The sequence below is a fragment of the Sphaerulina musiva genome (genome assembly GCF_000320565.1).
Source record: "Sphaerulina musiva SO2202 unplaced genomic scaffold SEPMUscaffold_13, whole genome shotgun sequence".
Classification (NCBI taxonomy): domain Eukaryota; kingdom Fungi; phylum Ascomycota; class Dothideomycetes; order Mycosphaerellales; family Mycosphaerellaceae; genus Sphaerulina; species Sphaerulina musiva.
In genome coordinates, this window is record NW_016017395.1 from 242,666 (window position 1) to 257,561 (window position 14,896).

Sequence of the window (14,896 nt, forward strand, 5' to 3'; positions counted from 1 at the left end):
CACGTGCACGGGTGAAGCGAAGTGAAGGCTGGCATGTGCAATCAGCTGCGTACGTTGCTGCTTCACTGTCACCGTCCGCCGTTCTCACATACGGTCACATTTCATTGATACAACGGAATTTGCGCGTGAAGCCGCATCTTGGCGGCACCAGCAGCAGTTGCCAATACTGCAGGGGGGGAGGTCGAGTCTCTCAACCTCTGTGCAGCTCGATTGCGGCTCTGCTGCAGGTGGTCGACCAGTAGACACGGTTCGCGACCTTCTGGTGCATACGAGCGTGGCTTCATGCAATATCGCTCGCGGGGTATCGTGCAGCCCTTCAGCAGATGAACTTGGAGGGGAGTGCAGTGCAGCAATGACGTCCTCGGCCCAGCATATCATCGGCCTTGTGGTATGCAACAGGAGAGACAGTGTCGTTCACTCTCATCGTCACGGCGCACTTAGGGTACAAATATGTCGTGTCGTGGGTTCATGCCGTGCCTGGCAGCACCACACGTGGGCACACGAGATGGCGGGCGATGCGATGCTGTGAGGTACGGCACGGGAGATGAGGACAGCAGCAGACATGGAACTCATGGTACCTTAGGGTGCAGGTCGTACAGGAGAGGGGAAACGGCGTATGGAAGGAAGAAGGAGGGCAGGACGATCCTCAGTCGCGGGCGTCATTATTGTCATGTGTCGTTGAACGGTACCTCCTAGAAGGATGATCAAGTCCGCCCCGCGAGACTGTCGCCGACATGGCCATGGGTGGTGGGTCGCATCCATTCGTGCTGGGATTCCCAGTTGGGACTTCCGGCTTGGTATATGCAAGGCGCATGGAGTGAAGTGGGCGAAAGGACATGCATGGCACAATTGGAGTGAAGTGAAGGCAAGACTGAAGTCCTAAAGAATGGTCGACATAATCACCACTCTCCGCGGAGACATGGGAAGGGGAAGTTGGGAATAGACAGAGGAGACCTGGAGACAGAGGAGAGACAGAGAACAGACCTCAAGAGAAAAACTGCCAGTCTAGTGCACAACGGGTTCTAAGCTCGGGCTCGTTCCGCCCGCCGCGGCCCGTCCGTCGTCATCGCCATACACGTCTCAGTCGCGTCCGGGGCGCGGGGACAAACAAACGAACGTGAACCAACCTGGTACCCACATGTAAGTGAAGTGAAGTGAAGTCACGCGTTGGTGGCGAGATCCCATCGCGACCTTCAGGTTCCCAAGTTGGGAATGAATGGGCATAACGAGAGACGATGGATGGGAAGCACCGCCACGACGTCTTCCGCATCCGCCTCAATTGCATCGACTTTGCCCAGTACGCCCCCAATACCCTCGATCCTCCCATCTGGGGGCCTCGCTCCCTCTCCGCCACCCAGCGAGTCCAGCTCCCAGATGTGCCCGTCATCCGAGTCTGGGGCTCCACGGAGACGGGTCAGAAAGCGTGCGTCCACGTTCATGGCGCCTTTCCCTACCTCTACGTGCCCTATGTCGACTCCATCGAAGAGAGCCAGGTCGCCCATTACATCTCGAACCTGCGTTCATCCATCGACCATGCCCTGTGCCTGTCCTACCGCAGGAACCCATATGACAACCCCCGAAATGCCACCTTTGTTGCTCATATCAGCCTCGTCAAAGGCGTTCCCTTCTTCGGGTACAATGTTGGGTACAAGTACTATCTCAAAATCTACCTTCTCAATCCCCTACATATGACTCGATTCGCAGATCTGTTGCACCAAGGCGCCATTCTCCGACAGCACTTCCAGCCCTACGAAGCCCACTTGCAGTACCAGCTTCAGTGGATGTGCGACTTCAACTTGTACGGCTGTGCCTATATCGAGGTGTCCAAGCCTCATTTCCGGGCTCCCATCCCGCGATGGGAAGAAATGGATGATCTGGCTCATTTGTGGCACGATCGCTCTATTGATTCACAACATGTTCTCGATGCAGACCAATTTCCTCGCCAGAGTCATTGCCAGTTGGAAGTGGACATTCGAGTCCAAGACATTCTCAATCGCAATGCCATCCAAGCAAGACCGCTGCATCACTCTTTCATCGAACGAATGGCCTCTCTGGAGAACCTGCCACCAGAGGAGAAGCTGGTGCACTCCATGGCAGGACTGTGGAAGGATGAAACGCGAAGGAGAAAGAGGCGGATGGGCATTTCGGACCCCTCTTCGTCGCCCTTCCCGCCTGAAGTTCTCGTCAGCATGTCTGCCGATCCTCGTAACGACAGCACGGGCGGCTGGGTACACGAAGACGAGTTTCGCGACGCCATTGCGGAGCTTGCTGAGCAAGAGAAGAAGCAGAGAGGAGGGGCGCCGCTCTCGTTCGAGAGCTTTGGTAGCCAGAAGCATGACCACGATGACGGAGTCCAGACGGTGCTGGAGAGTGTGTCAGAATTATTCCACACTACTTTGGAGCAAAAGTGGGATAAGCTTGCTCCAGCAACGGAAGCTCGTGAACAGCAGCCGCATGAATTGAGCTTCGAGGAATTCGTGGGCACGCAGCGTCGGCCTGATCATGCCCCTGTGGTCGATGAGAGCAGCATCGCTCTCATGGGCGAAGACGAGGGATATCTCAGTGACGAGGATGCCGCGAAAGAGTTGGCGTTGACCCAGAAACAAAAGCTGGAAGACGCAGGACTGGAGGAGGCCATGGGTGAGGCGAATGTCAATGAGAGTGTTGGCGCAGCACTACCGCAAACTATAGTTGAAGGCACACAACAACCGAATTCGTTGAAGCGTTCGGCGCCGAGCGGGAGTCAGCTACCGTTCAAAAAGGCTCGCATGGACGCGCCAGACCATTCGTCTCGCTGGAAACACATGTATCGACCATCTCGTGCCAAGGACATCGGAACGTCGTCGAGACCGGGCGGCGACGGCTTTGCAGCGCCTCCTGCTGCACAGGCTCGAAATGGTGTTTTTGTCAACGAACGTCTCACTGATGCGCCCCCATCGGCTCAGCCACCATTGTCGCAACGGTCTCTGCAGTCTTCCCATGGCGACAAAATTGCCTTTCCATCTGTGAAAAATGCGCATGAATCCAACAGCGGACGTCGTCTCAGTCAACGAGCATCACAGCTGAGCCAGAAGGATGCATTGGTCTCGTCGACAGCATCGAGCTTCTCCAACAAGTCTCTGCAATCGCCTGAAGATCCGCGACAACTCCTGCACCCAACCACAGCACTCGCGTATGCTGATGGCTTTGGCATTGACCCATCGCGCAGAGTTCTTATGCTGAGAACCTTGCCTCCAACCCAGAATGAAGTGGCGACCACTGTGAACCCTTCTGTCATCTACCAGGATGCCTACTACAGTAATGAGAAAGATGTACCTGAGCGGGTCAGAGAATACGCAGGTCAGGAGTTTCGGCTTGAAAGCAATACGCTGCCATTTCTTCCGCCGTTTGACAGCGGAGGCGTGGTCGGACAAGCTGGACGACAGAGCAAAGCTGATGCAGAGTTTGCATTGAACCGCCGCCGATGGCAATGCTCATTGAAGTCCTGGGAGCTCATGAAGCCTCCTCCCAGTCGCAGCGAGGTAGAGCGTTGGCTTCGCATGGAGGAGCCATCGAAACCAGACGATCTCAACATTCTGGACCTTGATGGGCCACCAAGCCCCTCCCAGCTCAAGCGAAAAAACAAACCGCCGCCTGAGCTTTCACAGATTGAAGGTCCCACGCAGCGCAACAAGCATGGGTTCAAGTACTCGCAGCGAAAAGCAAGCACGAGCGTCCAGCACGAGACGGGTTATATGAGCACCATGAGCCTCGAAGTACACGTCAATAGTCGCGCAGATCTCGCGCCAGATCCCGAGCGAGATGAAGTCAACATGGTGGTCTGGTGCATCACTGATGAACAAATGGATGATTCACCCAAGCTCGGGATCTTGGTACTGATCGAAGAAGATGAAGAGTTGCCCGCGAAGATTCGCAAAATGGTGGGTGACCACGTCCAGATCGACAGCGAGGACAACGAGCTGGATCTCATCAATCGAATGGTCGATATAGTACGAGAATACGACATCGATATACTGACTGGTTACGAAGTGCACAACAACAGCTGGGGTTATCTGATCGAGCGGGCTCGGCTACATTACGAGTTCAACCTGCCTGACGAGTTTTCGAGAATGAAGTCGCACTCCAAAGGACGCTTTGGCAGAGACGCTGACCGATGGGGCTTCACGCATACCTCCACCGTGAGCATCACTGGCAGGCATACCATCAATATCTGGCGCGCGATGCGGTCCGAGCTCAATCTGCTGCAGTACACCATGGAAAATGTCGTCTTCCATCTCCTGCATAGGCGGATTCCTCACTATACATATGCAACACTCACTCGCTGGTACAAAAGCGACAGGCCGCGAGACTTGGCCAAAGTCCTCGACTACCTTGTCACGCGTACCAAACTGGATCTGGAGATTCTGGATGCGAATGAGCTGATTCCTCGCACGTCTGAACAAGCGCGATTACTGGGCGTGGACTTCTTCTCGGTCTTTAGTCGTGGATCACAGTTCAAGGTCGAATCACTCATGTTCCGTATTGCGAAGCCAGAATCGTTCGTTCTTGTCTCTCCCAGCAGAAAGCAGGTCGGAAGTCAGAATGCATTGGAGTGTCTGCCGCTGGTCATGGAGCCACAATCCGCATTTTACAGCAGTCCTCTTCTCGTGCTGGATTTCCAAAGCCTTTACCCGAGTGTCATGATCGCCTACAACTACTGCTACTCGACATGCCTGGGCCGGGTCACAAAGTGGCGCGGCACGAACAAGATGGGTTTCGCAGATTTCAAGCGCCATCCTGGACTCCTCGAACTCACCAAAGACAAGCTGAATGTCGCACCGAACGGCATGATGTATGTGAAGCCAGAATTGCGCAAGTCGCTCCTTGCGAAGATGTTGGGAGAGATTTTAGAGACCAGAGTCATGGTCAAGAGTGGCATGAAAGTCGATCGAGATGACAAGACTCTACAGCAGCTCCTGAACAATAGACAACTCGCTCTCAAATTGATCGCCAATGTCACGTATGGCTACACCTCCGCGAGCTACTCCGGTCGCATGCCTTGTTCCGAGATCGCAGACAGTATCGTCCAAACTGGCCGCGAAACACTCGAAAAAGCCATTGCACTGATACACTCTGTAGAGCGCTGGGGCGCGGAGGTGGTATATGGAGACACAGACTCGCTCTTTGTCTATCTCAAAGGTCGAACGAAAGACGATGCGTTCCGTATCGGCGACGAAATCGCCAAAGCAGTCACCGATACGAACCCTCGACCTATCAAGCTCAAGTTCGAAAAGGTCTACCATCCTTGTGTTTTGCTCGCGAAAAAGCGCTACGTCGGCTTCAAGTACGAAAGTCCCTCGCAAAAGGAGCCCGACTTTGACGCCAAAGGCATCGAGACGGTGCGACGTGATGGCACACCAGCAGAGCAGAAGATTGAAGAAAAGGCGCTCAAACTCCTTTTCCGGACTTCTGATCTCAGTCAGGTCAAAGCCTACTTCCAAAGCCAATGCACCAAGATCCTCACCGGTCGATTCTCCGTCCAAGATTTCTGTTTCGCCAAAGAAGTCAAACTGGGCACATACGCAGATAGAGGTCCGCCACCGCCTGGTGCTCTTATTGCCACCCGCCGCATGCTCAAAGACCCTCGACAAGAACCTCAATATGGCGAACGTATCCCTTATGTCGTCGTCGCAGGTGCTCCCGGCGCAAGACTCTGGGAACGTTGCGTGGAACCGGAACAACTCATTCGCGATGAGAATGCGGAGCTGGACGCAGAATACTACATCAACAAGAATCTCATTCCGCCACTAGAGAGAATCTTCAATCTTGTGGGCGCAAATGTGAGAAGTTGGTGGGATGAACTACCCAAAGTCCAACGAATCCGACAATTGAGTAGCGTCACCCATCAACAAGACCATCATCATAACAATCCTCCTGCTTTCACCAGAGGAAACGCAAAAATTTCTCGCAAAACTATGGAAAGCTACATGGCCACTTCCTCCTGTCTCGTCTGCCACACCAAACTTTCCACAGCAGCACCACCCAAATCCGCTTCTTCTTCTTCTTCTGCTCCCCAACCAATCTCTTTACCTCTCTGCCCTACATGTCGCTACTCCCATCCCACATCCACCCTCTTACACCTTCGACGCAAATTCCAATCTGCAGAATTTCAAGTTTCTTCCCTGTATGACGTTTGTCGAAGTTGTGCAGGATTGGCGTTTGACGAGGAGATTTTTTGCGAAAGTCGGGATTGTGAGGTGTTTTATTCGAGGGTTAAGGCTGAGACACGATTGAGGGGGGCGAGGAGGGGCGTCGGGAGGGTTTTGGAGGTTTTGGAGGGGGAGGTTGCTGGGGGTGGGGGAGGGAAGGGGTTGGAGTGGTGAGGTGTGGATGGAGGGGGGAGGGGGAGGGAGGGAAAGGGGGGGGGAGATGTATAAATTAATCGAAGAAAGAGAAAACAGATATAAGGTATTTCTTCAATTTACTCCTTCCCTCTGTACCTACCTCCCTACCTAACTAAACAATCTTCCACACCAAAACTCCCGCCGCGGGGATCGTAATCGTCCCATTCCCCTTCCCACCGTTTTCACTATCACCACCAATAATCATCTCCCCAATCTCCTCCCCCTCATCTAACAACCCCCTCAACATCCCCTCCAACATCTCCTCCTCTCCCTCATCTAATCCCACCACAACTATTTCTTTTTCTTCCCACCCATAATTCATCATCCAGAGTAAATTTTCTCGACGAAGGATTCGAATCGCAGGGCCGAGATCGAGATTTTTTCTTCCTTGATTGATATCATCGCTATTTGGGGATGTTGAGGGTGATGAAGGGGGAAGAAGATCTCGTATGTACTCGATGAGAAAATCTAGGGGGGGGTTGAAGGATATGTAATGGATTCTGTTTGTGGTGGTGGTGGTGGTGGATTTTGGAGAAGGAAAAGGAAAAGAACAAGCAGCAGCAATAGCAGCAGCAGATTTGTCTTTTCGAAGACGATGGCGAGAGGTAGATTCTACTGTGATGATTACAGCATCATTATCATCACCATCGCTGCTGCTGCTGCTGTCATCATCACAAACAATCCACTCTTCCCATCCTCCAATAGCATATTCCACATTTTTAAATCGCACCGAACTTCCCGCTCCCTTGCCCATCGCCGCCGTCGTCGGAGGAGGTGGAGTTTCAATCCTCGTAACGCGCAACCCGGGTAAAAAACTCTCTAACTTATCAATTCCCAATCCAGGCACATAGGCAAAATCAGCTGTACGACTACCCGTATGAGGGCCTAAAATCACAGTCGGAGGCGGAGATTCATCATCAGAAGAAGAAGAAGAAGAAGAAGAGGATAACTTGGCAAGTGCATTCGAGAGAGATTCGGGAATGATGGGAAGACTGGGTATGACGAGAATTTTGTATCCCGACACGTCTTGTTCGGGGGAAATGATGTCGATGGAGAGACCGAGGCGGCGGAGAGAGGAGTAGAAGGTGTGGACGAGTGTGGTGTAGGTGAGAGTGGGATTGGTGTAGGAAGCTTCTTTGACGGACCAGGAACCGCTATAAGGTTCAATGTTCCAGATCCAGTGGGCGGTGTAATCGAAGATGAGAGCGACGTCGGCTTGCCGTGTGGTTGTTGTCGTCGTGGATTGTAAACTACTGCGGAGTTTGGGAAGATCGTTGTGGGCAAAAGTCTGCGATTCAATGTATCCTTGATCTTCGGAATTGTCAGAGAGGAATAATCCAGAGAGAGTTTGTTCTTGTGCGTAGGGGACTTGTCTCCAACGGAAATATCCAACCATGTCGCCCGAAGCGGCAAACGTTTCGTGTGTCCAGAGACGGACCATGCCTTCGAGGGGAGAGACGCGGTAGGGGTTCCAGTTTAATACTCCCGGTTGCATTTCCATGACGCCGAATGGACCGTGGTTGGTGCCAAAGGCTTCGCCGGAAATGCCGCGATAGAGTGCATGTTGCAAGGCTTGGAGATCTGGCACACCTGTTCGCATGTAGTCTTGCATTTCTTGGTCGGAAAGGGGGATTGCAGTCGTTCCTGCAAGAGGATATTCGTCAAAAGTGGCGAGATCCATTCGCACTTCGCGGTTGAATTTGTGGTGGTCAAAGTCGGTGAAGAAGACCATGAAATTGGTGGTAATGGCATGCGTGGGTGCATACATTCTCAGAATTTCGACTTGTTCTTTGGCAAAGTCAATGACCATATCGGAGGAAAACGTGTACCAATCGAGCGTGTGGGCTTGGTTATTGGTGTAGATTTCGAGGAATGGAGGCTCGACGGTGTCGAAGGAAGCGTACTGAGATGACCAGAACACACGGCCTTGACGTTCGTTCATGTTCTCAATTGTGCCGTACTTGTGTTGCAACCAGGATCGAAAGCGCTTCTTGGCATTGTGGTCGTAGCTACGTACAGTATCATGGCAGCCAAACTCGTTATCCAGTTGCCAGCCGACCACGCTGGAATGGTTGCCATAACGTTGGGCGAGTTTGCGCGTGATCTTTTGGCTTTGTTCCCGATAGTCGAAGGAAGAGAAGCTGTAATGTCTATGACAGGAGAAGATGGACAGTAAGCATGTAGGAGACTATCATTGGTAGGTGTGCCTTTGCCCTCGTACCTAGGGACGAGTGGGAGGAAGGATAAGAATGAGTCTACAAACTGCTCAAACTCACCTGCGGGAGCCAAACAGCAAAGTGGTATTGGTACGATCAACAAAGCTGATGTCGTATTTCTCCGACAGCCAATTCGGGGGAGCAGCAGTTGGCGTTCCCACAATGGCTTTCAAGCCATACTTGGCGAACAAGTCCAAGGTTCTATCAAGCACAGTAAAATTGTACTCGCCCTCCCTCGGTTCCAGTACAGACCAGTCAAACTCGTTCACGCGCACAAAGGAGAAGCCGCTGTCTCGCATCCGGGCCACATCGGGTTCCCACATCCACTCGGGCCATTGTGAGGGATAGTAGTCGACTGCAAGATGCATCCCGCGGGGCCAGAGGCTGTCCCTCGACGCACTTCTGGTGTCACGTGACGATGCGTCTGCGTCTCCATTGCTGCGTCGCAAGACCTGTTGGTTTGCAAGCGCGACGGTTGACAAGAGTGTCGTGTAGAGGGCCAATGACAGCGTATACATCGGTAATGATGATGACTAGACGTGTATGCCGAGGAGGAGTGTGCAACAGGTACACGACCCCTTTGTAAACGACGACCAACATGGCATGATACTTGAATGGTTCTCGCGTGGCAAATTGAAACATGTGGAGATGAAGTTACAGGTCCTAGTTGATCAACAATACTACCTCGCTATGGATATACGAGTATACACTTCCTCTACTTCTACAAAAGTACCAATCTGGTGGATTCACTCCTCTGATAGGCCTTGGCACTCCGACGTCGCAGACGCAGTGCACACTGGACAACAATCTCGCACGTGAGCCTCCAGGGGCAGGGTTAGGAGAACAGAGCCCGGAAGTCAGAAGTGAGACAGTTTCGTCAAGCTAGTGACGTGTTGCCAAGACTGGGACATGTTTCTACCTCCTCCAGGCTAGGGAAGACGGTGCATTTTGATAAATGATGCCTAATTATTCCCCGGACGGACTTGGATAAAATTTACCTTATAAATCTAAGCTATAGTACATATTCTTCGGTCGGCGGTAGCACGGCGGTGGCACGGCACGGCGCGGATCTGAATTCTTCGCTGAGAATGGAAATGGAAGCACCTCGGATAGATGGAGTGGCACAGAGAGAGTGTGTGTGGAGAGAGAGAGGAATCGGTTCGCTGGAGAAATGTCCGAAGGAAGCAGAAGCAGAAATTCATAGGCACACAAGGAACGGTAGCAATAGGGTAGTAGCATGATCCTGGAAAAGAGGAGCGCTTCATCCTCCTGCGGGGGGGAAAGCGAGGGCTAGGTAGTGTTACTATGGCTACAATAGGCTATAGGCTAGGAGGTATAGGCTATGAATGTGATTGACCTTATAGCGAATTCCCCCTCCTTCAGTCACACTCACTTACACGACCCCGGCTGATTCATCACGCCGCAATCCATCGGTTCGCTCCTGTCTGGTTTCCGTTTTCCATTCGGTCCAACTTACCCAATCTACCACACCGCCGTCCCCTTTTAGTTCTACTGTACCTACCTTAATAATACAGCAATCCTGTCCCGGCCCGTTGTTCCTGCATAAAGTGAGAGGTACCTACCCGCCTTGTGAACGTTCACTAAACTCAGGTACTCGGGTATAAGACGACGACGAACTTCGCCAAAAAGAGAAAACCAAAACGGTCCGACTTGGCGAGGCGAAACCAAAAAACGTATTAAAAATCAAGCATTATTGAAGAACATCGCCAGTGACCTACGCCCAGCGTTGCTTGGAAGGAAGTAATAAGATCGCGTGGACAGTGGCCGTAACATATCTCATCTCATCTCAACTCAACCAACCAACCACCTCTTGACGAAATCCCCCCAAGAGAGAGAGGGAGAGAGAGAAAAACAAAAGTACATACGGCAAATCACATCTCCAGACCACCCATCATGCGCCTCTCCTCTCCCACCTCTCCAACTCTCCTCGCCCTAGCCGCAACAGCAGCTTCGGCCTTGAACCTCTTCGTAGCCGACTACAGCGGCTCCATCACCACCCTATCCCTCAGCGAATCCAACAGCTCCTACACCCTCGACAAAACCTTTGAAACCACCGCCTGTGGACCCAGTCCCGCCTGGCTCACCCTCGACGTCAACCGCGGTCTCCTCTTCTGCGTCAACGAAGGCATCACCACCCCCAACGGCTCCCTCTCCTCCTTCACCATCAACGCCAATGGCAGTTTACATTTGATTTCCAATCTCACCACCCTCGGAGGACCCGTGAGTTCGGCTTTGTATGGGAATCCTGCTGCCGCCGAACATGGCATTGTCTTGGCGCATTATGGGGGTTCGGCCGTTTCCACCTTTACGGTTTCTGCCGGCGGGAATTTGACATTGAATGAGGAGTTTGTGTTTGAGGATATGCCGAGTCCTGGACCGGATCCGGAGCGCCAGGATAAACCTCATCCGCATCAGGCATTGTTGGATCCGACGGGGCAGTATATTCTTGTTCCGGATTTGGGCGCGGATTTGGTTCGTATTTTTGGTTGGGATGTGGCGGATTTGAAGTTGAAGGAATTGGAGCCTCTGGTGGCAGACCCTGGTCAGTATCTCTTTTGATGTCTCTCACTCATATGCTCGAGCTCGCTCCAAATTCGACGATTCTTTTGCTAACCTTTGCATCATCTCCTCGCTAGGCTCCGGTCCACGCCACATTGCCTTCTGGACCCCCCAAAACATCCCCGGTGGAACAACATACATGTACCTCGTCGAAGAACTTTCCTCTCGCGTGGCCGGCTACGCCGTGCAATACTCCACCGACTACTCCGGTCTATCCTTCAACCCCATCGGCTCCCAAAGCACTCTAGGCTACCACAACCTCGTCCGCCGCAACGCCCCGGCCGAAATCCAAATCTCACCCGATAACAAATTCCTCCTCGTCTCCAACCGCAACTCCACAGCTTTTACCCTTCCCGACCCCGAAATCGGCCCCTCGGACTCCATCAGCACGTTTCAACTCTGCCCCAACACTGGTAGTTTGTCCGCGCGTCATCATCAACTCTCTCCCTCGGGCGGTCTCTATCCTCGACATTTTGCTACAAATTCTGCGGGGAATTTGGTCGCCGCGGCTTTACAACTGAGTGGTTCTGTCGTGATTTTGGAACGTGATACTGCGACGGGGTTGATGATGTTGGAACCCGTGGCGAGAATTGCTATTCCGGCAAATGTTACGACGGTCATGTGGGATGAGGTTGCGAGGAGTGGGGTTACCGGGTTGACGGGCATGGGGGTGGGGTTGGGGTTTTAGTTGGGAGAATACGTGTAGGGGGGTGGGTATGATGACGATGACGATGACGATGATGATGATGATGATCAAGTTCACGAGTGTGAAGAGAGTGAAGAGAGGGAATAGAGCAGAGAGACATATGAGTATGTACATACCTGAGTTTCCTATTTCTTTTTTTTTTAAAAAAAAATATCAATGTCTTTTTTTTTATTTCCTTTCTTTCATTCCAGTTCCCGAGAGGGCGGCAGCAGCAGCAAGAGAGAAAGGAAGAAGAAGAAAAGGAAAAAGTAGAAGAATGTCTCTCATGTCGAGCCCGCCTTCTCTTGACACAAGCCCCATTAGAAGAAGAAATCATTTGACAGGTTTGTAACCCTTTATTGGTCTTGGTCACATTTGTGAGTGAGAAATCTACCTAACTTGTAGGTAAGGTACCCCCTATGTAACATTGTACTTGTGAAGATCCTACATCATTCCCGCTTCCCAATGTAAGCAAGTCTGGTCTCGTCTGGTCTCGTCTGGTCTCTCACCCTCCTACCCTATCCATCAAAGACGCCATGTTGAAGTTCCACACCCATTCTAGAATTCATCATCAACAAAAAGAAAGAAAATCGTTAGCAGAAATTCTCTCTCTCTCTTGTCTCTTCTCTCTTTCTTTGTGGGGAGGGGAGAACAAAAAAAAATCATTGCTGCATCACAAAATTGGGAAATCTCAAAACTCACCCTTCAGCCATCTTCTTCATGCTCTGTTCGATATCATCATCCATGCCTTTGCCTACGCCCAACAACTGGCGGAATTTCGCGTAATAAAACCACAAATCGGTACCCCACAGGACAAAATTGAAGAGCACATGTCTGCCGTACTCGGCCCATCGCTGACGAGTCGTCGCATCCGGATCCTCGGTCAGAGCACGACTGGCCCAATATCCCGTGATTTTGACCCGGTTGACGGGCGAGCCCAAGAATTGGTTGTTTCCTTGCACGATGCGGAGGTTTCTTCCAATGAAAATGAGTTCTTGCGGGAACTTGTCCTGATTGGCGAGAATGTCTCGGATGCCTTGACGCATCTTCTGTTGCACTTCGAATCGTCTTTCTTTTTGTTCCTTCTTCGATATGCTATTCAGCTCCTTCATCACTTTCCCTCCGCCGCCCTCATAGGGTCGCATCAACGTGGCAGAGGCAAAAATGTCAGGAGCGTTGATGCCCCATTCTTCGCTTGTGATGCGCTTGATGGTGGCGTCGTCAAAGGTCATGAGAGATCGCCAGAACAGGGCGTATTGCTTCCGGAAAGCAGGGTCCATTTTAATGTATAGTCCGTGATCGATGAGGACGAGTTCCGGCTTGCCGTTGGGCTTTCGGCGGATGAAGATGTTTCCAGGATGGGGATCGCAATGCACGAGACCCCAGAGGAACATTTGTGCGGAGAAGAGGTCAACCATGGTTTGCATGACGGGTTTGAGGTACAGGCCGAGACCGCCTTTTCCATCTTTCCCTCGCCAGGCATCACGAGACGGTTTTAGTTTCTCGGCATGGGGATCGTTAGTGGGAATGGATCTGTAGAGGTCCTGAGGGACGGGAGGGAGTTGGCTGCCACCGGCTCCTGGAGAGCCTTGTCGCCAGCCGCCTTGCCATGAACCGGTGATGCCATCCTTGTCCCACAGACGGATGCCCTCGATCCATTCGGCGGTCATGACTCGACGGGAGGTGAGGTCGGAGTAGACATCTGGGATGTATACGCGATCCCGCAATCGTGGTTCGCCTTGGATGAGTCTCCGCATTTTCCTCGAATTGTCGGCCTCGAATTCAAAGTTGCATTCTGCGCGCAGGCGATCGCAGACATATGGCACCAGATGGTACAGAGGCAGATCGAAAGAGTACGAGTAGATCCTGCTCACGACCCGGAAAGCCCACAGATCCCATCCGACCTGTCTTGCAATCTCCTTCTTCTGCACTTTGATCGCGACCTCTCTTCCATCCGCCAGTCGTGCCCAATGAACTTGAGCCACACTCGCACTCGCCCTCGCCGTCCTCTCCATGATGCCCTTCCCTTCCTCGCCCCGGAAACTCACACCGAACACCTCTTCCACGCTCTTTCCCCCAAAGTCTTCTCGAATGACCTTTTCCACCTCTTTCCAGTCGTTCTGTGGCGCATCATCGAACATGCGCGCAAACATTTTTTGGAATTCCGGTGGTAGGACGGCACTCTGCATCGCGATGGCCTGGCCAATCTTCAAGTACAATCCCCCATTCTCGCGGAGGAGATTGTAGACTCGCACTGCGCTGCGGTGGTGTAGATCTTCCACGCTGTCGCCAATCCATGGGTCGGCGCGGAAATTCAGTTTGTAGTCGAGGGCGATCAGGAGGCCGGTGTAGAAGGTGCGGACACTACGCGTCAGGCAGGCGTCGTAGAATTGAGAGTCGATGCCGAGAATGAGGGCGGCGGCGAGAGAGGTGCGGATGAGGCGACGAAGCCATTTGCGAGATTTGCGGTAGTGGGAGGCGGCCTTGGGCACACCGAGATCTGCGGGGGACGGCGGTGCGGCGTGGGTGAAGCGGCTCTGGAAGCGGCGGTGGATGAGGGAATGAGGTCGCGTGAGGGGTGTGACTGTGGATGTTGCTGTCGACGTCAATTTTGATGTGGTGGTGGTGGTGGTTCTAATCTCATGATCTGTCACGATATTGGACAGAAACGGTCGGGTCTTGCTTGCGCATCGCCGACATAGTGGCGAGAGGGTGCGAAGCATACCTCGACTCGACTGGTGCACGGGCGGTAACCTCACTGGCGGTCACCTCACTGGCGCTCACACAGGGGCGGGATGGCGGAACAAGGGAGAGGGACGGGGAGGGAGGGGAGAAACAAAAGTTCATGCAGCTTCACATCACATGCGTCATGACATGGTCGCCAACCTCTAATACCTGAGTTAGGTTAGTGCGCATTACAAAGGATTATCATGTCCATTATTCCACCAGCACCAGCACCTGCAATGCCATTATGCCTTTATGCCTTTATGCTACCTCCTAGTGCCGACACGCTAGACGGCATGCTCTAGCGG

The 14,896-nt window shown here is 52.6% G+C and overlaps 4 protein-coding genes across 4 annotated transcripts; 2 read left to right on the plus strand and 2 right to left on the minus strand.

Annotated features, from left to right (window-relative positions):
• Positions 1 to 298: 298 nt before the first annotated feature.
• SEPMUDRAFT_167090 (uncharacterized protein) lies at positions 299 to 6,362 on the plus strand (the record flags this gene model as incomplete). The annotated part of the gene is made up of 2 exons (XM_016908277.1): positions 299 to 797; positions 1,248 to 6,362. Exons 1-2 carry the CDS (start codon positions 735 to 737, stop codon positions 6,360 to 6,362), a joined length of 5,178 nt encoding a protein of 1,725 aa, XP_016756111.1. The 5' UTR covers positions 299 to 734.
• A 133-nt stretch (positions 6,363 to 6,495) lies between these two features.
• SEPMUDRAFT_55097 (glycoside hydrolase family 42 protein) lies at positions 6,496 to 9,117 on the minus strand (the record flags this gene model as incomplete). Its single annotated transcript, XM_016909331.1, has 3 exons — positions 6,496 to 6,588; positions 6,676 to 8,533; positions 8,660 to 9,117. 3 exons carry the CDS (start codon positions 9,115 to 9,117, stop codon positions 6,496 to 6,498), a joined length of 2,409 nt encoding a protein of 802 aa, XP_016756112.1.
• An 887-nt stretch (positions 9,118 to 10,004) lies between these two features.
• On the plus strand, positions 10,005 to 12,004 carry SEPMUDRAFT_152309 (putative isomerase YbhE). The gene is made up of 2 exons (XM_016907366.1): positions 10,005 to 11,162; positions 11,257 to 12,004. The coding sequence occupies exons 1-2, from the start codon at positions 10,514 to 10,516 to the stop codon at positions 11,865 to 11,867; spliced, it is 1,260 nt and encodes a 419-aa protein (XP_016756113.1). The 5' UTR covers positions 10,005 to 10,513; the 3' UTR covers positions 11,868 to 12,004.
• A 202-nt stretch (positions 12,005 to 12,206) lies between these two features.
• SEPMUDRAFT_152310 (ABC1-domain-containing protein) lies at positions 12,207 to 14,666 on the minus strand. Its single transcript, XM_016907367.1, has 2 exons — positions 12,567 to 14,666; positions 12,207 to 12,422 (listed from the first exon to the last, which is right to left on the minus strand). Exons 1-2 carry the CDS (start codon positions 14,585 to 14,587, stop codon positions 12,383 to 12,385), a joined length of 2,061 nt encoding a protein of 686 aa, XP_016756114.1. The 5' UTR covers positions 14,588 to 14,666; the 3' UTR covers positions 12,207 to 12,382.
• Between the last annotated feature and the right edge of the window lie 230 nt (positions 14,667 to 14,896).

Bases quoted from the DNA above. Each gene is read 5' to 3' on its own strand.
- SEPMUDRAFT_152309 (XM_016907366.1), top strand. From the start codon at position 10,514: ATGCGCCTCTCCTCTCCCACCTCTCCAACTCTCCTCGCCCTAGCCGCA. The intron at 11,163-11,256 runs GTCAGTATCTCT...TCTCCTCGCTAG, and splicing joins GCCTCTGGTGGCAGACCCTG to GCTCCGGTCCACGCCACATT.
- SEPMUDRAFT_152310 (XM_016907367.1), bottom strand. From the start codon at position 14,587: ATGCTTCGCACCCTCTCGCCACTATGTCGGCGATGCGCAAGCAAGACC. The intron at 12,423-12,566 runs GTGAGTTTTGAG...GATGAATTCTAG, and splicing joins ATGAAGAAGATGGCTGAAGG to AATGGGTGTGGAACTTCAAC.